Source organism: Microtus pennsylvanicus, chromosome 6, assembly GCF_037038515.1.
Source record: "Microtus pennsylvanicus isolate mMicPen1 chromosome 6, mMicPen1.hap1, whole genome shotgun sequence".
NCBI classification, from domain to species: Eukaryota; Metazoa; Chordata; class Mammalia; order Rodentia; family Cricetidae; genus Microtus; species Microtus pennsylvanicus.
In genome coordinates this window covers 84,012,380-84,036,519 of record NC_134584.1, presented here as the reverse complement: position 1 = coordinate 84,036,519, position 24,140 = coordinate 84,012,380, and the positions used below count along the sequence as shown (strand labels likewise).

The 24,140-nt window shown below is 44.8% G+C and overlaps 1 protein-coding gene across 1 annotated transcript in view; it reads right to left on the bottom strand.

The window, feature by feature from the left end:
* Positions 1 to 24,140, bottom strand: part of Tbc1d9 (TBC1 domain family member 9) — a 111,420-nt gene that overhangs the window by 48,717 nt on the left and 38,563 nt on the right. The window contains exon 2 of the mRNA XM_075976587.1: positions 13,002 to 13,112. Within this exon, the coding sequence (XP_075832702.1) occupies positions 13,002 to 13,112 (111 nt within the window). The remainder of the gene's footprint in view (positions 1 to 13,001; positions 13,113 to 24,140) is intronic.

Here is a 24,140-nt window from a genome sequence, read left to right as displayed (position 1 = left end):
TACAGCAGGGGTGAGCAATGGTGCGCCCATGGAGATATTATAATGTGAAAAAAACGAGCCTTGTTCCATTCTGAATGAGAGATGAGAGCAGAGCCTCGCTAGAGGATGGTAGCCACCCTCCCCAGTGCGGCTGCCTTGAAGCACAGAGATGAGCTCATCCTTGCAGCTTCCAACCAAGTCACTAATTTCTGCCAGTTGCTAAGAAACACATGCCACCTCACTTGGAAACCTCCAAATTAAACCATCCTAGCCTTGTAATATATGTAATGTAACTACCCTGCAGGGTATAACAGAGTGACCGTCGGGATGAAGTCAGGCAATGCTAGAATAAGCTCCCTTTATCATGATCCCACGGGGTAGAGGCTGTAGAGATAAACCCCCATCAGTTACACATCTCGATTGCAAGTGCTTCCCGTCTCCACACGGAGGAGAGGAGCGAGCTTCTGGTGCCATTGGTTCTTCGGATGCTGCCTAAGATCCCCAAGTCATCTTTTAATGGGATCTCAAGAATGTCCAGTAGAAAGTCAGGCTATCGCAAGCTGACTCCCAACAAAGGAAGAAGGGTGAGAGACGTGGGTGTTACCTGCAGTTATACTCAGATCTTTCGTCTCAGAACTAAAGTATCTTGAAGACTGACAGGCATGCTCCAGGCACCTCTGGACCACTCTTGGAGGGAAGACAGAAAGAAAAAGGAAACCCAAGTTCACGTTCTCTCACTTTCAGACTAGACACTAAAATGTCTGATAATGAATACTTAAGTGAGGCTGGTTTAGGTGCTAAGTGAACATGTGCATGGCCCTCGGTTCAATCCCAAGGACGTCAATAAAAGATAAAACTGCAAAAAGGATGCTCTTGCAAATGCTAATAAATCGGTTCTCATCAGAGCAGTCGTGTGAGCCCCTGAAGAGATCTTCTGTATAATATACACTTTCCATGGCTTTGGGCCAAGGGGAAGCATGTGTAAGAGCAACATGATGCCAGTACCACACAAGGCTATGGCAATACCTGCAACTCAAGTAAGCCTGGCCCCTCCATCTGGCTAGCACGAGTGAGCTGGCTATCTTTAGACAGTTTTTAATATCCATCTCAAAGAAATGAACACACGAACAATGGCTCCTCCTCCCCCTCAGACTAGTCCTGTGGACAGCACAAGGGAGAGTGTCTATAGACACAGTTTAGAAAGTGGAGAATTAGAGTGATATATTATTGGTGTTTTAATAAATTAAGCTGGTCTGAAGGTCATTGCAAATCAACCACACTAGTCAGTCATACAGGCCAGGCAGTGGTTGCACACACCTTTAATCCCAGCAGCCACACTAGTTAGTTAAAAGCTGGGCAGCGGTGGTGCACACCTTTAATTCCAGCACTAGAGAGGAATATAAGACGGGAGGAGACAGGTCTCACACTCTGTCTCATTCTGAGGATTCATGGAAGCAGGATCGCCATTTTGGTTTGATCTTCAGTTTGAACCCCAATATCCGTCTCCGGGTTTTTATCACACGTGTTACATTTGGTGCCCAACATTTGGGGTATGAATTCAGGAAAAAGCCACTGGCACAGGCTGACAGGCTGGAGCTACACTTGGGGCTCCAGCTCCACCTGGCTAGGCTTTCTTTTCTTTTTTTCCCAAGCCTCTGAGTGAGTTTGGGATTTTCCTGTTGTGGCCTCTCTGAAACAGTCTCCAGCTGCCACCCAAACTCCAGAAGAAGCTGAGCTCCAAACACCACAGGACTCAAGAGCCCTAGACTGGATGGTTCTGTTCTGTCTTCAGGTAGCCCCTCACCACATGTGCTTTTTCCCAACCCCTGCACGTTTTTTAGATAGGCACCTTCCCCCTCTCCCCCCCCCAGGTTATCCCTGAGCCCTCTTCTCTAGCTGTTGCCAAAATAGGTAGCTGCCTTGAAATCCAGTCAGATCTTTACTGTTCTATGCAGCAGCAATAAGCCCCACATCTTTATCAATATCATCAGTAGATTTGGTAAGACAATTAGTGTGGTGGTACACACCTTTAATTCCAACACTTGGGGGCAGAGGCAGAGAAATCTCTGTGAATTCAAGGTGTGGTAGCACACACCTTTAAGACCGGCACTTGAGAGGCAGAGGCGAGTGGATCTCTGTGAGTTCAAGGACAGCCTGGCCTACTGGGGGAGTTCCAGGACAAAGATACACAGAGAACCTGTCTCAAAAAGCCAAAAGTTAAAAGTAAAAATAAAAGAAATAGAGGTTAAAATAAAGCCATGTAAAGATGAAACAGAGAATCTTGATACCGTATGTTATTATGTTCTCTTTGAATGCTTAAGAAGAAGCAACAGCTGCTAAAAAAAATATTTGCTTATAAATGCTGCTGAATTAATCCAAGATAGTTATTTTGAAAATACCTTGACTTCAAAATTGAAGTCAAAAAATATGTTGCTTTGGAGAAGAGATTTTGCTTTTGCTTCCACAGGAAATGAGAGGCTGTGGATTCATTCTGAGTTAAGAAAAATCTGGTTTGATCAAGGAAGACCACCTGAGAAATCTCTGGTAGGAACAGATGGCCTGGATGTCAGAGTTCTATATCTAGAACAGGTTCAAGACTGCTGCCTGAGATAATCAAGATTTAGAGAATACGCCAGTCAGGACTTTATCATAATTCTAAATTTTCTTTAGGTCACCATAAGATTATCAGCACCCTCAACCAGTAGGAAGTAGCCTAGAAAACATGCCCACATTCTCAAAAATAGACTATAGATGTTCTTGTTTCTTTAAAAAAAAAAAAGAGAGGGAAAAATGGTGCAAGACAATTGTATTCAGTCAATTATCTTTTAAATAAATGCTGATTGGCCAGTAGGACAATCAGACAGGAAGTAGAGGTGGGACAATGAGAATAGGAGTATTCTGGGAAGAAGGAAGCTTCCTCCACAGTCCTGTCCGTCCAGACACTGAAGAAGCAGGATGTGACCTGCCCTGCTGAAAAAGGTACTGAGGCATGTGGCTAGCATAGATAAGAATAATGGGTTAATATAAGTTATAAGAGTAATATGAAGCCTGAGATAATGGGGCAATCAGTTTATAACTTATGGAGACCTCTGTGTGATTTTTCTTTGGGACCTAAGGACTGCAGGAACTGGGCAGGACAGAGACCTCTTAACTACAAATTAGGAATTCTTAAAGGGAGGAATTAGTTAATGTAAAGAGTTATTGTCACATTAAAAAATGGGAAAAACCTTTACAATGGAGGGATTTGGGTCTCTGTATGATAAAATGATATATAGTTTGAAAATGGAACAATTAAATGAGAAGGCATTTATGCAATTCAATTGTAAACATTATCAGCTTTATCATTTTTGTCTTATCACTAAAAAAGTTGGGTTTATCTGAGTGCTAAAATGCAGGCCTTAGAAAAACCTAATAAAACAGATCACAGAAATATTCAAATTGAGACAGAAGAATTTAATGGAGAGCCAATTTCAGCATTGCATTATAAGAATAGGGAGGAAAAGCCTAAGCTTTTCAGAAAACCAATATTAATATATTCAGTAAGCTTACAGGAATCGCCAAATGGCAGAGGCTCTGTTACAGCAAACTGTACTCCTATGACAATGTTAGATTAAGGAGATTCAAGGAAGTAATAGTCTCATATGGCATGCATTCACCTTTTGTGAAACAAATATTAAACTCATGGTCAGTTTGTAATAGAATTATCCCTAAAGAATGGTTAGAATTGGTTAAAGGTGTTTTAGAGCCAGATCCAAAATTACAATAGAGTATGTGGTTCAGAGAAGAATCAAAGATTATTGAACAATAGAGTAAAGCTAGAGGTAGGGAAATCTCCCAAGATCAAATTCTTGGAGGAGAATATGCTACTATAAAAAGACAAACTGTAGATGAAAACCATATCCTGGATTTATGCTGCACAGCAGCTTTGAATGCTTGGGACAAAACTGGAGAAAAGGAAAGAAAATTGAGTCATTTCTAAAGTTATACAGGGCCCAAAGGAAGCCTTTATGCATTTCTTACAGAGATTGAATTCAGCAATAAATAGAACGATACCAAATGCAGAAACTAGACAAATAATAATTGAATCTCTAGCTTTTGAAAATGTTATTTCTCAATGAAAAAGGATAATCAGGCCACTAAAAACAAGGTCAGCATCTTTGGAGGAATGGACTTGAGACATGATTAATATTGAATCTTATGACTACGATGATACATAGATAGTAGAGGAGATTTCCAGAAGCTAAAGAAAAAGAAAAATGTCAAATGTAATAATTGTGGCAAACAAGGTCACTAAAGTGATTGTAGACAGGGCATTCCCAGAAACAATTTTTTTTTTAAAGAATAATCCATTCAAAACGTCCCTCCCTTCTGGATTATGCAGAAGGTGTGGCAAAGGCAGATATCTGACTAATGAATGAAGGTCAACGAGGAATATTCAAGGTAATCCTTTGCCATTAGAAAACTCCGTGAGGGGCCTCTCACAGGCCCCTATGCCAAATTCAGTTCAGTCATTTCCTGCCATCATAGAGGAAACTCTTCCTCAGATCAATTAAAGAACCTAATGCCACACACACACAAACACACAAACACACACACACACACACACACACACACACACACACGTCTATTCTTGTTCAAGGTATTGTACCTATATAGTTCATTTAACTTTGTAATTCAAATTTCTAGTCCTTGAAAGTTATTATTACCAACTATTTAGGATAATAAGAAAATGCAGGTTAGTAAATAGTCAACTATTAAAAATCTAACTTGTAGTCACATTAGATATGTTTTCAAGGTCAAATAGAGATACATTTTTAAATACATAGGTCATCTTCAAATACTTCAGAGTTCTACAGAATATGGTGGCATTTAAGGTGTCTTAATATCATTGGTTCTCTTTTCTTTTCTTTTTATGACAATGAGGCATATCTGCTCCTGGCAGCACCAATCTGCCTCAGAGAAGATAATGGGAATCAAATAAACTCCACATGGAGTTTGCTTTCCTTGTGGCAAAAGTAAACTGCTAGGCAAGAAATTAGTCTTGCCTCAACTGCTGACAGTATGCTGCCCTAATGGGACAAGCAGGACACAAAAGAAAGTGACCACCAAACCTTGCCCAGACAAGGTAGGGCAGTCCTTCAAAAACTCTGCTTCATGGAAAAGTGTGTCAGGCATTCTAGGCCTGTAGGCTGAAGATTGATGCCCCAACATTGCAGAAGAACTTTGGGTGACTGTCCAGGAAGTCAACTGTTTCTGTCACTTCTCACAATTTTTGGAAATCTCTTGCTTATACTTACTGCTTAATTAATTAATTAATCATAATCAGTTAATATTATTTCCTTCTTCTGTCTCTGAGGGAGTTGAAGACTAGCTAGTTATAGCTATAGTTTTTCTTGTTTATCAGATGCAGAAAGCAAGTTATGATAGAAAGTAAATTAGGTATAAGACTTTGGACTCACAAAGTTAGGATAGATAATGGGATATTTTTCTCTGAATTTGTCAAATGCAAATGGACTAGACATTGTTGATAGATTTATTGCCTGCATATATTATATATAGTTATTAAATATAATTTTCTTATATTAGTTACAGTCTTCCTTTTTTACTTTAGACAAAAAAGGAGAAATATAGTGGTATATTATTTTTGTTTTTCATAAATAAAGCTTGCCTGAAGGTCAGTGCAAAGCAGCCACACTAGTCAACCATATAGGCCAGGCAGTGGTGGAACACATCTTTAGTCCCAGTGGCCACACTAGTTAGCCACAGAGGATTGGCAGTGGTTCACACCTTTAATCTCAGCCCTAGAGAGGAATACAAGATGTAAGGAGACAGCGCTCACACTCATTCTCACTCTGAGGATTCATGGGGGCGGGATCACCATCTCAGTTTGAGGTAGCGATAAGAGCCAGTGGCTGGCTGCTTTGCTTTTCTAATTTTCAGGTTGAACTCCAATATTTATCTCTGAGTTTCTATTGCTTGTGCTACAGGGAATTCTTTCAAATGCAAAATGTATTATTATTATTAGGAAACTAATCCACTTGAGGAGTTTGACAAAATTTTTAATGCTTCAGATTTAAAAAAATTAAATAATTGGAAATTAAAAAAATCAAAACAAAACTCTGGACCTTCCTGCACTCTGGTTATTTCTTCAAACTGTCTGAATTTTTCACCTTAAACTCAAACCCTTCTTTGCTGAGGTCACCGACCCTATGAGCTGTGAGATGCTGCTGCTATCAAGGGCACCTTGCAGAGTGAGTGCCAACCCAGTGCCCATCGTCCTGCAGTTCCTTCCATCTGTGCTTGTTGGCATGAGCAGATTCACTGAACCTTCGAAAAGAGGCTCATGGAGAGATGCACAGGGTTGCTGAACCTCTGCCTATCCACTCCGCACGATCCCCAGCCTGCTTTTGCCTTTGATGTACATTGTCTTACTGCATCAGGAGTGTGCCAGAAGCTGGGTGTGGCTTGCCAACAAAGATCTGCTTCTTGAATGGCATCTTAGCACACTATGCCCATTACATGAAATCACACTATGATCTGTGTGTGTATGTGTGTGTGCGCAGGTGAAAAGGCAGCCTTGGGCATCCATCATCAGAGAAATGATGCCATCTACATTATTTTTAAGACAGGGTCTCTTGTTGGCCTGGAACAAATTTTCTTAGTTTCTCTTCCTGTTACTGTGAAAAAGTACTCTGGTGAATACAACTTAAAGGAGACAGGGTTTATTGTGGCCCACAGTTCAAGGGCTCAGTGAAGCACGGCAGAGACGTCAAGGCCACTGGAACTTCAAGCACCTGGTTCCATCCCATCAACACTCTGAAACACAGGGAGAGGAACTCAGGGTCATGGCTCAGTTCCCGTTCTCCATTTATACAGTTCAGAATTTCAGCAAGGGAATGGTGCCACTCATAATGAGTGGGTCCTCTCACCTCACTTAGCATAGTCAGGGGAGTCCCACAGGAGGCTCCCTAGAGGCCTGTCTCCTGGGTGATTCTAGAGCCCAAGTTGTTGAGCTGACAGTAACCACTACGTGTCATGGGACTCAAGAGTGAGGCTAGGCTGGGGCTCTCGCGACTGTCTTCCTGACACACGGATACTGGAACATGCTACTACACCTAATTTTTTCACATGGACACTGAGGATTGAATTTATTCATGTCATTAGACTTGCACAGCAATAATTTTATTGACCAGACTATCTCCTCAGCCTAACATTTAGATTCCCTGTTTCCCTTACATGATCCAGCCCATTGGCCTCAGTATTCCTTGGTTGTCGTGGGTTAAGAAAAACCTATCAGGTTTAAGATTCGTGGCAGAACAGATGTGTCTTAGCTTTGCTCAGCTTTGGATGACTTTCAGTATTGTCTTTACCTACAGAGCCATGTATGTGTATCTCCGCCACACCCACTCCCACTGTAGGAATAGTGTGTGCACACATCAACTTGACAAGCATCTACCCATGCCCCCATAATGCCTCACCCTGATGAAAGCCAGATGCCCAGCATGGTGGCACGAGCCGATAGTCCCAACACTTAGGAGGCTCAGGCAGGAGGATCACTGTGAGTTTGAGGCTAGTCAGGACTACATGGTAAGACTGTCTCAAAACATATTGTGGGTGAGTGTGTGAGGTGGCTTAGTGGGTAAAGGCGCTCTTGGCAAGCCTGATGACTTGAATTCAATCCCCAGAATCCACAAGGTGAAAGGAGAGAGTCCACTCCCACAAGCTGTCCTCTGACCTTCACACCCACGACACTCTCATGCCCCACACTGAAGCAACCTCACAGGCAGCTCTGCCACCATGACTGACAGGATCTGGCCTATTCCTGGAGCGGTTTGGGGGAAACGTGTTTGAATTCAGAAGCAAAAGAAAGGGCTGGGCTGTTGAGTTTCTGGAAAGGTTCTGTGTACTGAAACAGCCATAAAAAAAAGCTGATTCATCTGGACTAAGCTGGGAAAACAAAGGAAGCCAAAGGCAGGGCAGAGAGCTCCGCTAGGAAACAGCCAGGCCCACGCTTGATGTCCTCCAGGTTACTACTGTCTGAAGAATGAGAAGCTTGTCATTTCGAGGGTTTACAGACTGGCATCTGTAGGTTTCTCACATGCGCCTGGGCACATTTTCAATCCCATGTGTGATGATGACAGCAAACACTGAACCACTGTGGTCTGAAAACTCAACGGGTCTAAAGGCACCTGCGAGACCATGGGGTGTGCTCGAAGTTAGAAGACAGGAATGTCAAGACAGACAGTGAACAGAGGTGGAAGGCCTGGGGATTGGTGGTTAGCACTTGTGTGCCATTGACAAATAATCCATGTTGGCCTTTGGTCCTGAGACTGCAGCGCTGCCCTGAAATTTTCTCACTTTCGGGGGGAGGAAGGGAAAAGACTGAGAGAGAATGTTTGTCTGCAAACTTCACCACAAAGACCACTAAATCTTCTAAGGGTTAAAAACAGCCGTGTGCTGTTTTCAGGTGTGGAATGGGCTGAATGAGTCTGACGTGATTTAGTCTTCAAATATACAATGTTCAGAATTAATCAAATAAAAGAAAAGCAAAGACGCCTGCGGTGGTTTGAATGACCCCTATGTTGAACGCTTCACCCATAGGGAGCGGCACTACCAAGAGGTGTGACCTTGTCAAAGGGAGTGTGTCGCTGTGGAAGCAGGCTTTAGGGTCTTCCTTATGCTGAAGGTAGGGCTGGTGTCACAGTCCCCTGCTGCAGCTGCCTTCGGATCAAGGAGAACCCTCAGCTCCTTCTCCAGTGCCATGTCTGCCTGCATGCTGCCGTGTTTGCCCCCATGATAAATGGACTAAACCTCTGAAACTGTAATCCAGCCTCATTTAAATGTTTCTTTTTTAAGAGTTGCTGTAGTCTGTAGTAGCTTTTGGGGGGGGGGGGCACCAGCCAGCTCCCAAATCATAACATGGAGACTTACTTGTGACTGCTTCTCCCATTAGCTCTTTGATGTGGGATTGCCCACTGTATGCTGTGAATGCCATTGGTTAATAAAGAAGCTGCTTTGGGCCTATTGTAGTTCAGAATGGGGCAAGGCAGGAATTCCAAGCAGAGAGGAGCGAGAGAGTAGGTGAAGACAGTTAGAAGCCATGTAGCCGCTGCAAGAGACAAACGCCAGACGCAGAATGGAACCTTATTGGTAGGCCACAACCACATGGTGATACACAGATGAATAGAAATGGGTTATTTTAAGATGTAAGAGCTAGCCAATAAGAATCATAACTTAGTAGGCCAAGCAGTGTTGTAATCATACAGCTTGTGTGATTATTTCCGGTGTGGGCAGCCGGAAAACAAATGAGCAGCCTCTGCCAACAGCTTTTTAACTAATTTTATCCTGTTTCTCTTCATCTACATCTTACCTCGGGGCCTTTTACCTCTATATCCCACTCCATGTCTGTCTGTCTGTCTGTCTGTCTGTCTGTCTGTCTGTCTGGTGGCTGCCTGCCTGCCTGGGCCTGGGTGTCTTCCTCTCTTTCTCCCTTGTTCTCTCTCTCTCTCTTCTCACTTATTCTTTTACTGCCAGACCCACCTATCCCTCTACAGCCTCACCATTAAGCTTTTTTGTTTGTTTGTCTTATTTTTCGAGACAGGGTTTCTCTGTAGCTTTGGAGGTGTCCTGGAACTCGCTCTGTAGACAAGGTTGGCCTCAATCTCATAGAGATCAGCCTGCCTCTGCCTCCTGAGTGCTGGGATTAAAGGTGTGCACCACTACTGCCCAGCAATTATTAAGCTTTTTATTAGACCAGTCAGGTGCCTTAGGCAGGCAAAGTGAAACAGCAACACACCTTTACATAACTAAACAAATGCAGCCTAAATAAGAACAACACATCTTTATATAATTGAAGTAATATTCCACAACAACAACTTCCATTGTCATCTGGCCCTCACATTCATGCCTACACACGTATACACATCCTCTGGCACGTGCACCCACACACATGAAAAGTCATACACATACGCATATGCACACATATGAGAACAGTCTTTGAACTACCCAGACTGAAACAATGATTCTAAAAATGCCTATCAACTCCCACATTGCCTATCTTGTGTGGAAGGAAAATTAAGCTGGCGTTTTTTTTTTTTTTTTTTTTTTTTTTTTTTTTTTTTTGTCTACTGTAGCAATAGCAGGAGCAGAATGATCAGCAATGTTTAGTTACTCTCTGGGTCTTACAGCTACTGAGTAAAAGGATGCCTAATCACGAGGCCGGCATGGTGCCAGAACAGAGCCCAGGGGTGTGAGAACCAGTGCTGAGCTCCACATAGCCAGCTATAACCAGGAATGCGAATACTACCCCTCCTAACCCTCCTAATGGCTGACAAGGTGACGACTGGTGGGCCCATCAACTCTGTAGACAATGGCTGAAAAGACCCTGATGAGATTCTGGGTGGGCAAAGAAATGTTGGACTGAATCAATGAGCAGCCACCCAAGGCTCTGTCCCGGCCTGTGTGACGGGCGAGGTGTCTATCAAACAATGCAGCTGACACTGTTACAGGTCATATGATTGCCACGTTAGTGGGAAGCCACACTTATCCACAGGTCCAGAAAATTCCCTTGCCTAGTTTTTAGTGTCTCAGATCTAAGGCAAATCATATACCCAGGATTGACAGATGAGAGTTCTGCTGGTCTACAGATAGTGGTCCATGTCAAGACATGAAAGGCAGACACAGGTGGTCAATGCTCTCCTAATCCAATTCACTCTCATGGATAACTTAGAACACTGCGTAGGACAAAGCTTTGGTAGCTTATGACTTTCCAAGGAAGTGAACCCAATTTTCTCTCGAAGTATCTTTTACAAAAACTTGCGAAAACCCCATAAATTTAAAAGCCTTTGACATATTTCCTACCAATTACGAACTCTTCAGTTTAACACTAAAATCACAAATCAGAAAGGTCAGCATATCAAAGAAAAAAATGCTTGTGGGGTCGGGGCTTCTGTTTTGAATGTTAGGAAGTCGGGTTTCAAACACAACTTAGAACAAATTGAAAATCGTTAAGAAAGAGTCATTTGTGGGTGGATGGGACTTTGTAATGGCTGTCACTTCCTTGGAGTCTTCTGTAAGGAAATTCTGGGCTGTCTCTATGGGTAATCAATACACATAAAAGATGAAGGCTTCCTGGGTTCACTACAATGAGGTCATGCAGTGGTGACAGGCACTGCTTAATAGAAAAATGAAGGTGCATCCTTTGGGGGTATAAATTATGTCACCAGCAGTTAGAGCCCGCCGTTCCTACACCTTGGTTCAGCAGGCAATTAACAAACAAGCCAGCTTTGTGGACCTAAGTTCCACTCCACGTGCATGTTCATAGAAGGTGAGGGAGGAGAGAGGGGAAGCACTGAGGGAACAGGATGGATGAAATGGGGGAAGAACAGAGATAGAGAGCAAGGAAAGAGATATCTTGATTGAGGAAGCCATTATGGGGCTAGCAAGAAACCTGGCACTAGGGAAATTCCCAGGAATCCACAAGGATGACCCCAGCTAAGACCCTAAACAATAGTGGAGAGGATGCCTGAACTGGCCTTCCGCTATAATCAGATTGGTGACTATCTTAGTTGTCATCATAGAACTTTCATCCAACAACCAATGGAAGCGGATGCAGAGATCCACAGCTAAGCACTGGGCCGAGCTCCCAGAGTCCAGTCAAAGAGAGGGAGGAACGATGATATTAGGAGTTACCCACAGAAACACTTGACCTGAGCTAGTGGGAGCTCACTGACTCTGGACTGATAGAGGGGGAATCTGCATAGGACCAAATTAGCCCCTCTGAATGTGGGTGACACTGTGTGGCTTAGGCAGTCTGTGGGACCACTGGCAGTGAGATCAGGATTTATCCCTAGTGTTTGAACTGACTTTTGGAGCCCATTCTCTTAGCAGAGATACCATGTTCAGCCTAGATACAGGGGCAAGGATCTTGGTCCTGCCTCAAGGTGATGTGTCAGACTTTGTTGACTCCCCATGGGAAGCCTTACCCTCTCTGAGTGGATGGAGGGGTGGGTGAAAGGTAGAGGAAGTGGGAGGAGGGGAGGTAGAGGGAACTGGGATTGGTATATAAAATGAGAAAAATAAAATCTTTTAAAAATATAAATAGAAAAAAAAAACCTGTCAAAGCCATCCCAAGCTAGGTATTCTGGGAAATTTCCATAGCCAAAACAAACCTAAGAGGCTATGGCAAGATAATATGATTTATTTATTGGTAGGATCTCAGAACAGAAAACAAAGGAAAACGCTGGGCGGTTTAGGGAATTCTGAAGAAGCTGTGGCCTTTTACTAGTCTGTCGATACCGGTTCACTGGCGGTAGGAAGACGCTGCTAATAGAGGGACCGTGGGTGGGAGGTGGATGCGGTGAACGGTCTTGAGGTCTACCTGCTCCATTTTCCTATCGACATAAATGTGTTTTAAAAATAGAGCCTATTAATGAAAAAATAAATAAAAGGGGGCAAAATTAAATCGTAAAACTAAACAGTAAACTGTCACTCTCCCTGGCTTTTTTAACTGGCCACAAGTAAACAGTGCCCGTAGATGTCTTGACCACTCTGTGACTGTCAACACTAGCAGCGTTGCTTGCTCCTGTTCTAAGCACAGGACATTGTAGATACTAGCAGGAGGAGATAAAAACCTCACTTGCAGCAGCTCCAGGGCTGAACCATGATGGATCCCCAGGTAAGCCCTTCTTAGTAGACCCATGTTCCCCTTCATTTCCCAGCTTCCCTTGCAGTTAGCTAGCCAGCGTGTGCACAGACGTCATGCATGATACTTGTGGCTGAGGAAGTGAAACCCAGCTGGGCTGCACTCTGCTCCCTTGTAAACTGACCCTCAAACTGTGGCCCACTCGAGATGGAGTCTGCATGATCCCACAGGACAGAGTGAGAAACTTTACTACAGTCAGCCAACAACACTTTGGTGGTGAATCGACCGAGGTTCACTGCCCTACACTCACGCGGCTGCATTCAGCAAGCACACTCCTTCCGAGCTGCAAGCATCTGCATCCCAGAACTCTGGGACTTACCGCAGGCGATGGTCCAATAGACGAGAGAATCTGGAGTCTGGTACAGGATTCGGTACGGTGCGACACGGGCGCTGGAGTCCAGCACTACATCAAGGGTACCCACCAGGAGGCCTGGAGATGGAGAAGCGGGAAACAAGTCAGGATTTTCATGCCAGAATCCCAAGTCATCAGCGTGAGCAGGGCCTGAGATACCTCTGACTAAGCTGGGGAAGCAGGCATAAGTATCTGATTTGGTGTGTCAGAATGCTCCACCTGTATTTTAACCTGCCAAACTTTTCTTTTGAGTTGAAAAATTTAGTACAACTCAGCTCAAACTACTAACTTTCTACTACGTTCAAGACAAAGCCTTAGCGTGCGAGAATCCCCAGGGTACCTGCAAAGAAAGACAGAAAGTCACTGTTTCAGAGTGGGCAGGTATGAGGCGGATTCTCATATAGTAGTTCTTGGCCATCTGTGACATCGTCACTATAGCTAGAGGTCGTGGGAGCCTGCTCAGACCTCTGGAATGATCCATCAGTAAGGTGGAGGGCGAGGCCATTCATTCGTGGTAGCACAAAGCTAACTTTGAATGTGTATATCCTCAATGATCTGACACAGTGTAGACAGACTTGTCTTTTAGGGCTGCCAGCACACAAAAAAAAACCACATGGAGACTTATTAATTATGAAAGCCCGGCCTTAGCTTACTTAGGCTTATTTCTGATTAGCTCTTGCAGTTTCAATTACCCCAAATTTTTAAATCTACATTCTCTTATGTGACTCAGTTACCTTTGCTCTACTCCCCATCCTGCTCCCTCTCCTGTGACTGGTGACCCTGCTCTTCTTCTTCCCAGAGTTCTCTCTGTCCAGAAGTCCCACCTCTGCCTCCCTCCTAGCTATTGGCCATTTATTTTTTTTATTAAACAAATCATAACGACATATCATTACACAGTGTAATATCACAAGAACACAGAGTCAACCTGGACCTCGGGAAACTGCTCACATGTACCATGTCTGGAGAAGCATGGCCATGTATTAAGGGGGCTTAGCCTTGGCACAAAGAGACATGTCTTCCAAGCACATGCTCCCTTAAGAAGAAGCTGGGAGGTGTCTGTAAGGAATCACTGTTCTGGCTACCTGGTTCAAGACCAGTCAGTGCTGGACAGACACACTCTCTTCTCAGAATTCTAAGCCCACCTGTTGTCATGGGGATGACTCCTTCAAAGTGAGAGCTCTCATCGGCACATGTGCCTTTCAACCATCTTCATCCAATGTCCTTTTATCCACCCCGAGCAAGCACTACACACCGAATGTTTCCTATATCATTCTGAAATAACAAGAATGGGCAGCTGGGGACCCACATCCACATTTGTGAGGTTTCATCAATCAGTTGTTATACTCGACTGAGCAAATTAAAAATATTCCTGCTGTCATTAGGGTAAGTGTCCGCCACAGATCCACTAGAAGCTAGCAATATGCCCGGCTAGTCTATTTTCTGAGAGTAGGTAATTAGTCAAGAGCAGAGGCTGTAGGGTTTGGATGAACATCACCCCAGGTCTGTGTGTGAAAAGCTGGGTCCTCAGAGTAAGGCTCTGGCAGGGTCCTGGAACCTTGAGATGATAGAACCTGGGGGGTGGTCCCTAGGTCCCTGGGTTCCTTAGAGGACTGTGGGGCCCTTGTTCCTCCTCTTTGCTCCCTGACTGTGAGGCAAGCAGTTCTCTGTGGTGTGCTCTTGGAATCGTCCGTCTACACATATATCAAAAAAGAAATGGGGTTTAAACCAGGGCTAAATAAACTTTTTGTTTTATAAGTTAAATTACTCAGCTATTTTGTCACAGTGACTCAAGTTGGCTCAGGCAAGTCCCACTATTTTTAAATGTCTTTAATTAGCCCAAAGTTACACAGGACCCAATACACAGTAGGGCTTGGACTCAGAAGGGGCAATTAAGGTCTCAGGACAGTGAAATAACCTTAAGGCATGACACTTGTTTATTCTGTATTTGTTTGTAAAAAGTTGCTTACTTTCTATTGTGTGTAGAAAGGCGATCTCCGACAAGGTCTCCAGATGCATCCCCAACTGGTCTCAAAGCCCAACTGGAAACAAGACCGGCCTTGCTCTTGAGTCTACCCTCTTGCCTCTGCCTCTCGTTTGGGGTGTATACATGGCAGAGTTTTCAAACTATTTTCTCAGTTATGGAAAGGGGGGCAATGTCAAATCACTAGCTAGTTTCTGAGGATGAAGGGGGTAGTAGGACATAGGTAGGGGCAACAGGCTATTTAGAGCAAGCAAGAACCTTCCCAGCGTTCAATGGGACCTGACTAGAACATTCCGAGAGTCCATATACAGTCTATTTCTATGTAAGAGTGTAGGTTTACTGGGAATTGCACTGGGGAACATGGTGGTGGTTGGTGCTGGGAGAGGAGAAGAGGGTCTGGCTCTGGCTTGCTTCAATGGTGAGCAGCCTCCTGGAAAGGTCCAAGCTTAGGGGAGTCCACAGTAAGCCTCTCAGGACGTTCTGTTGAGGCAGAGCTTATGTGTTCTGTAGAAAACCACTAGGCTCTCTTGACGTGACGCTTTCCCACGGTGTCTTGGGTTTTGTTGCTGTCTATCCCAAAGCAGCACCTTGGCACACACAATTCCCTACAGACCACCTCTGCTTGGCTCTGGCAGCCTGAGGACTAGAGAGAGCCAGTCAGCTCAAGCTAGAAAGCTCGGTGCCAGGTCCAAAGGGGTTCTAGCCACTACGGCGGAGCTGGGAAAGCTATTTCGCTTCACACAGCTCTGATTTCCTTGGTTGTAAAGCGACGACTGCAGCCAATCGTCTTCCTGAACTAGGATTATTAACCAAGAAGCCGAAGTGAGGTAGACCGCAGGGAAGGCCTGTGCCCGTCCTTGTTCCGTCCAAGGACAAAGTGTCTCTTTAGACTCCTTGTAAGCCCACACTGACCATCGGCTGACCTGACCCTATCAGAGAACAACAACAACAAAAACAAAAACACAGCCTTTTTCTAAAGTGGAAATTATTTTTCTGTGAATTAGATAAAATATGATAAAAGTCTTTAAAGATAAAAATAAAACCCACATGCCCTGCAGGGTTTGGGTTAGGTTTCCACACAACACCACTGACAAATGCATTTTTTTCCGCGTCGTCGTGATGCATGTTTCTCTGAAGATCTCTAGTTATCTTCCTCACCCCGGAGGGGAAAGTGGAGTAACAGGAGAGGCAGAAAGCAAGGCTGGCTGAGGAAAGTGGCTTTCCTCCAGGGCCAGCCAGAAGTCACAGACACGGTCAGCAGACATCCATGGGAGTCCGGCTGTATCTCTAACAGCTGTGTGCTGCCAACATGGCCTTCTTGAGTCCAGCCAAGAGATAATGCCCAGCCTCCTGCAACTCATGCATGTCTGTTCTCAGGCGTGTGGACTTCAGGCTGAGGTTAGGGAGCTGGAGGCCAGGATTACCTACTGTGTCTAATGAGGATCTATACCAACTGACCATCATCACAGACAGACATCCTCCCGTGGGCAAGCCAAAGGCAGTGCACGCTGGCAGCCCTGGGTCTGGAGTTCTTTACTCCCTGCTCCCCCTTCCAGACTTAGTTTCTCCATCCTTCTTGGGCCACTAGAATTTTGTACTCTGTAGCACAAAAAGAAGGCTTCTGGAAAAGCCCAACTGGATCCACATCTTTGTTTTTTTTAATCCATGTATCTTGATCACTCCAACAGCACCAACCGAAACTCATCTCCAATATCACAAGTTTAATAACGGTGCCAGGTGTCAATCAGAGATACAGAAAATGAAGCTGCTTAAAGTAGAACCCCAGAGAGAGGGCTCGAGACTAGAGGTGCCAGCTCCTCTATCTGAGTCCGCTTCCACAGCTACACCACCAGCGTCTACTAGGAACTAGGCAAAAGCTAATAAATAGTTAACATAAAAATACATGGGTACAAATTCTTATCACAGGGTCTATGTCAAAATATTTATAAGCAGGATAATATCGGGATATGCCATTATGTTAGAAATTAAGTCTTTTTTTGCATGAAAATTCAAAGCAGTATATATTCAAATAAAATATTGCAAACTGAGCTGTGCGGCTGGCCACTCAAGCCAATAAATGCATACTTTCAGAGGCAACCAGAATCCCAGGCCTTTTCACACCTTGGTCACACTGACCAGATTTAAAAAAAAAAAGATTATTTGTGTTATGTGTCTGTGTGTGCGTGAGAGTGCGAGTGTCTACAGGCCAGAAGAAAGTGTCAGCTCTCCTGGAGCTGGAGACACAGGAAGTTGGGAGCCACCTGATGTGTGCAAGCGTAGTGTGTGACGTTAACCGCTAAGCCGTCTCTCCAGCTGCAACCCTGACCAGGTTTCCATCCCACTTGGAGCACCGCTACCTGATCCTGACTCTCACCACCTAGAATGACAGACCCAATTATTTAATGATGCCTCTTTCTAACACTGAGTGCTGGTCCCACCGTGGCGCTGCATTTATTGGAAAGCATCTCTACATCTTGCCTTGTACCCCTCTTTTCCTCCTCACAGGGAGTTCCCTGACAGCCGGGGAAAAACGGATTCTGCAGGGCCCACGGGTTCTGCACTTTGTCTGGAAGCCAGTAAGTCCTGAGCATGTGTTTGTTAGAAAAATATATACAGGGTTTCTCTTTAGAGCCTGTCCTGGAACTAGCTCTTGTAGACCAGGCTGGCCTCAAACTCGCAGAGATCCGCCTGCCTCTGCCTCCCGAGTGCTGGGATTAAAGGCGTGCGCCACCACCGCCCGGCGGATAGCTATATTTTTCAAGTCTAAATAAATTTTCTAGTGTTGTCCAAGCTTGACTGACACAAGTCAATACTCCTGTGTGCACCCTTTGATCATTTAGATTATTAAAAGATGGATGAGCTGAACAAAAAAAGAACAAAAGAGACAGGGAGTTGAGAGAAAGAGGTAGAGAGGGATGGGGAAAGAAACAGAGAGAGAGGGAAAGAAGCAAGAATAGGGATTTCCTTAGAAGGGTTCTTACAGACTGGGGGAGCTGTCACGACACTGCACCGTCTTCAGCTCCCACACAAAGCACTGTTTGAACAGCTGCCCCAACCAACTATTTCTGGTGTTAAACAATCTTTGATCGCCTGAGATAACAAAACCAAATTATGGCCCTCAAAATAACTATTGTCTGATCTTCCTTTTACTTCAGCTCGGGAGCATCTTACCAAGCAGAAGTTCTGTTTTCAGGGAGACTCAGAAAACACTGGGAAAGCAATGCGCCAAAGCCTTCCCTCGGTTGAGGTTACTAGAAAGTGCAGTGCACGGTCACCCTCCACATCTGGAGTTGGCTGGTCACCCTCCACATCTGGAGCATGGCTGGGACTAGCGCATGGTGGCTGGTCTACAGTGTGCAGAAGATACTACCACAGGGGAGCGGGCAGGGATGAGCCAGGGGAGTGTGTGTGTCATAAGTAGGTCATGATATCCAACAATCTATATGTGAATGGTCTCAGATGACCGCATACAAAGCTGGAGAGGGTCTGGCACTTCCCCAGCTCCTCATCTCTTTCTTCTGAGATGAGGTTGTGACAGGGGTTAGGGGAGTGGGCTCAACCTTGGCTCATGTCCTGGCCATGTATTTCCTTTATGTAGCTACTTCTAGGCACAGAAAGAAAAATAGCCCCCACCTTAGAGAGTGACTGAAGGCATGACAAACTATGTTTCATGGAGCACGAAGAGCAGAAGGAAAGATTAAGAACTTGGAAACTACACGAACCATCGCAGGAGCTTTCAGCATTCTTTCCAACATTTGCTGCAGGTTTGTGTCTTCAAAGGAAGACGGTGGAGCACACACAGCAAGGAGCTTTTGTGGTCCTTGAGTCTTAGCTTTTCCTCTAGACTTATATAGCTTTGTCTGGCACATGTGTATGTACTTGTGCACATGTATTAACTCTGATGTGCTTTGTCATTTATATCCATGATAAAAAAAAATTAGTCACCCTAAAGCTGGGGCTGTAGCTCATTCGCTAAGTGTGCTTGCCATCCAGGAGACCCCAGATTCCCTCCTCATAACTGCAGAAACCAGGAGGGTGTCACACATCTGAATCCCAGGTCTCAGGAGGTGCAGACAAAAGGATGGGAAGTTCAAGGTCATCCTTGGTTACGTAGTGATTTGAGGCCAAAGCACCAACAACAAGGAAGGTAGACAATGCTAACAGTTATACAAAGTTAATTTCCTTTAAAGCTGCAATATTCCACTATATAACCATGCTGTTACTTTCAGATCTGTAGTAAAGGGCATTTAAATTTACTCCCTTGGATAATAAACCCTCAGGCACGTGAGCACATTTCCTTAGGATGGATTTGCTGGGCGCTAGAGTAATTGCAACCCTAACCCTTATTAGACATCACAGAACTACTCTTACAGGTGCTGGGCAGCCTACCAAGAGCCTGATACTGTTTCCCCATGACACCTCCAACATTTAGTTCTACAAGACTTATTTATTTTTAGTTAAACCAACAGGTAAAAAAACGGTATCTTCAGGGCCTGGAGAGATGGCTCACTGGTTAAGAGCACTGACGGCTCTTCCAGAGGTCCTGAGTTCAATTCCCAGCAACCACATGGTGGCTCACAACCATCTGTAATAATATCTAGCACCCTCCTCTGGCGTGCGGGCATACATGGAGGCAGAATGTTGCGTACATATTAAATAAATAATCTTTTTTTAAAACATGGTGTCTTCATGCTGTGCGTTTCAATTTGCATTTCTCTGGTTATCCAGCAGCCCAGTTGGTAGGCCTATTCTTCCACAGTGTGTAATCCGCCATTTCTCCTGTGCTAACGTTTGTTGAAATGCTCAGGTGGGCCAGGCTTTTTCTTTTGGGCCACAGCTCCCAAGTCATGACACGGAGACCCCTTAGTTAGGAGTGCTCAGCCTTAGCTTGGGCTCGTTTCTTGCCAGCTTTTATAATTTAACCTGTTTCACTTTAATCGACAGTTTTGCCTTCTGGCTTTCTTTCTGTCTGTCTGCATATCTTACTTTCCCGCTGTTTCCATGACTGGCTGGCTGGTGGCTGCCTGGCTTTTGGCCCTGTGTTGAGAGTCTCTCTTTCTCCCTCATTCTCTTTGTTCTTCTTCTCTCTCACGTCTAGATTTGGCCACCGACTTATTCTCTTTGCCTACCAGCCCTGCCTATCCCTCTCTTGACTAGCTACTGGCCATTCAGCTTTTTATTGGATCAATCAGGTGCCTTAGGGAGGCAAGGTGAACAAATTCTAAACATATTTTCATAATTAAACAAATGCAGCACAAACAAATGTAACACATCTTTACATCATTAGCAAAGGGGGGGCGATTGGGGCGGAAGGGGAGGGGTTTCTGGAGGTCACTAGCTTACACCTTATTCTGACTGTCCCTCCCTAGATGTAAACAATCAGTCCAGGACATCTTAGCAGACAACAGGACAGCACAGAAAGTAGCTGAACCAAGATCAGCTCCCGACTACAATGTCTCACAAGGTCAGTGTTATTCTCCTTTCAGCAAGGCTTCTGTGTTGCTGGTTTGTTTCTATGTCTTCAAGGCGTGACACAGTGCGTCGTGTGCTCTGAAGCATCCTTTCTTTTATCTGTTTTCTCCTTCCGGGTGTATTTCTGTACCTCTCACTCTCTGTGAGGCTTACCCAGCTGTGGGTGCCACTTTCTTTCCAGGTCCAAACACAGGATGACCCATCCCCAAGTCTCCTGGTAAAATTAATCCCTTTTCTGGTATCTGCCAACTACCTTTCACTTTATGCTACTACAGGTAGCATATTATCTACCAATTTTTTAAAAAATACTTTGAGTATTGTTTTCTCCCATGAGGTTGTGAACTCTCTAAGGGCAAGCACTCAGCTGGAAACTCCCAAACCACGTTCAGAACATGACACTGGCTGCCAGGTTTGCATCCAAAAGACAAGGACTATCAAGCTTTCTGATGGCCATTAGCCGAGGCCAAGAGCGGCTTCCAAACTTCATCTTCACACCAGTTCTCAGTAGAATGGACTTTAACAAATATGTCTTAAATAATTAAACACCAAAAAGCCAAGGATTGCACAGTCAGAGAAGACTGGGACACAGGAAGGCCAGAAAGAAAGTCCATTTCAAGGAGGGGGTATTCAAACGCATCTGAAGAAATCGATGTTTCTAATTTCAGCATTAATTTGAGATTTATTTATAATTAATTGGATCAAAAGCTGATACTCTTAGAGAAAAGACAAGCCTCCTTGTCTAATTTTCTATCTTAGTCTGGTAGTGAGCGGCTGGTACCTTCAGACTTTAACTGGCCTGTCGGCACGCTTGTCCTCAGCACACAGACACTGCTAGCCCAGCTTCCTGGGCAAAGACGATGTGTTCTGCTTCCAGGAGCGCTGGGCTTGCTCGGTGAGCATCGACGGCCCTAACTACGCATGCACGGGGGTTCACAGAGTCACCATGAGTGACATGAAGGCACCGTAGACCAAGGTGGCCAGCAACACAGGCAATGGCTGTCCTCTGTGTGGAAGTGAGAGATTCAGAGGAAGGCTTGTCACCGGGGTGGATGAGGCAAGAGATGGGGGCACTGTGTTTCTCTGTGTCTTAACCTACAGGCATTATTAGTTATTCTCAAGTCTAGATGTTACCTGCCATTAAGGAAAGAATTAACAGGTTATGGGAAAGTGTGAAACCAGCCTCAGGACTAGGAGTCCACCTTTAGTGTACAACAGTCTGAAGAGTTTTATTGTCTTAGATATCGTATATAGCCCCACTGTTCCAGGATCTCCTGAGAAAGGCAACAAGTCCGTGAACACGAACCTTCTGTAGCTCTTCTCACATCAACAGCTGCTATCCATGGCATCACCGTAGCCGTGGCTCTAACATGATTATCTTAAAGAAAAGAGGTGGTTGTACCCACATACACAGCGACCAATCTGCTCTTGGTAGAGAGAGGTACTCCAGAATTTAGTGGCATCATAAACACACTACTGACTCTGTGAGCTATACCAATGCTTCCCAAACTGGCTGTGGCTAAGAAGCAGTTTGTGTGTGTGTGGTTTTTAGTTTCTGTGGTGGTCTAAATGAAAATGGCCCTACAGGTTCTTAGGTTTGAATACTTGGTCCCCAATTGGTTGAACTCTTAAGGAAGGATTAGGGGGTGAGTCCTTGTTGGAGGAGGAGGAGGTATGTCACTGGGGGCAGGCTTTATGGTTTCAAAAGCCCACAGCATTCCCAGCTAGCTCTGTCTGCCTTGTGGTTGTATCTCAAGATGTGAGAGTCACCATTCTAGGACCAGGCCTGCCTGCCTGCTATGATGTCACAGACTCACCCTCTGATGCTGGAAGTTCCCAGTAACCCCTGTCTTCCATAAGTTGTCTTGGTCATGGTGTTTTATCACAGTAATAGAAACATAACCAAGACAGTTTCCACACTGCTGTAGACTTTTACAAAATGCAACAGTAAAAGCATGACATAAAAACAAGCAAACATGCTTTATCGTTAAAATTCAACAGATAAATTGCTCTATATTTCTAGATGCTTAATCTCAAGTTTCTATTCACAACTGGAAGCAAAACAGTAAGAAACGGTTCAAACCCCGTCGTCGTTCAAATAATATTAACCTAGCCAAGTGTGGCGGTGCTCGCCTGCAGCCTGCAAGAATCCTGCAAGAGGACCCTCAGTTTGAGGTAAGCCCAGACCATAGAGTGAGATAGATCTCAAAAATAACAATAATCACAAACAAAACAGGTAGCATGGGGGAAAGGAAGGTTCTAGGGCAATCATTTCTTCAGGAGTCTGCTTAATAGAATCATATGATAATTTACAGAAATCGCCTTCAGTTCTGCAACAGCTTCAGTTTGAGAGAATATGTTGTTCTCACAATGCAAGCAAAAATAAGAAATAACACAATCTCTCAGCTAAAGGCAAGAATACACGAATGGAGGAGAAAGGAGGATTTTTTTCACTGGGCATTGGTTTCCACAGGGCACAGTTTGCAAACGGTGAGAACCTGACCTAGTGTATCAGGTGATCCCCAGAGACCCTTACCTCATCTCTCAGAGAGGGAAGCGGGCTTAAAGGGGCAGAAGACACAGCCAAGGCAGGTGGAGGAGACCTGCTCGGGGTGGCTGCGTCTCAGAGTCTGTGACAGGCGGGCTTTCAGAAGAACACAGCAAGCGAACACTCAGTGGGAAAGGAGGCAGCTGAAGCTTTTCTGCTTCCTATCTCATAAGAGAAAGCACTGGCTGGCTCCTAACTAAACAAACAGAGCAGGAGGCTGTTGTCTGGGAGAGAGAGGTCCATCTGCAGAGCCTTTGGGAGACAGCCAATTAGTGCCTGCGGCTCCAGGCTCCCAGGAACCTTGAAGACCCAGTTAGCCCAGAAGGACTCTTTTTAAAGTCACACGCGCTCCACTCTCTTGCATAAAGGGAGAACAGCTAGGATGACTTTTTGCCTTTCCTTTGGGGCAGTGGCTTTCTTCAGAATCACTGAAATACATCCTAGTACAAAACCTGATGTTTTACCCCACTCGGGACTAGTGAGGCCTGTCAAAGCCCCATCCTGAATGCAGCTGAGGATAGTTTTGGGAGTGGCCCAACATAAAACCCTAAGCTTGCCTAAGTATAATTTGATTTTTCTTTTTCTTTTGCTGTAACGCACCCATACTCTTCACAAACTTCACAGGTGACAATGTCACATGGTCAAGCAGTTGGGCATGCCCGACTGCTGTTGTCATTTGCGGGGCCTGGCAAATAAGCAGGTGTGGGTGATGCAAACAGGGAGATGGCTGCCAGGAAGGTATCTGGTGCTAGCATGAGGCCCTGCGTCCAGACCTGAGCACCCGTGTAAAAAACCAGCCAGTGCCTGGAATGCCAGAGCTGGGGGAAGCAGAGAGGAACGATCCAGAGGACCAGTCCAGTCAAATGACTAGTTCCAAATACAATGAGAAACTGTCTCAAAAACTAGAGGGGAGAGCCATGGAGGAAGATGCTGAGCATTAACTCCTGGAAACACACACACAGACACACACAGAGACACACAGGCACACACAAACATGTACGTGCAGACACATACACACAGACACACAGATACACAGAGAACCACATAAAAACACAACACTCACACACACAGAGAACCACAAAAAGACACACATAGACACACACAGAGA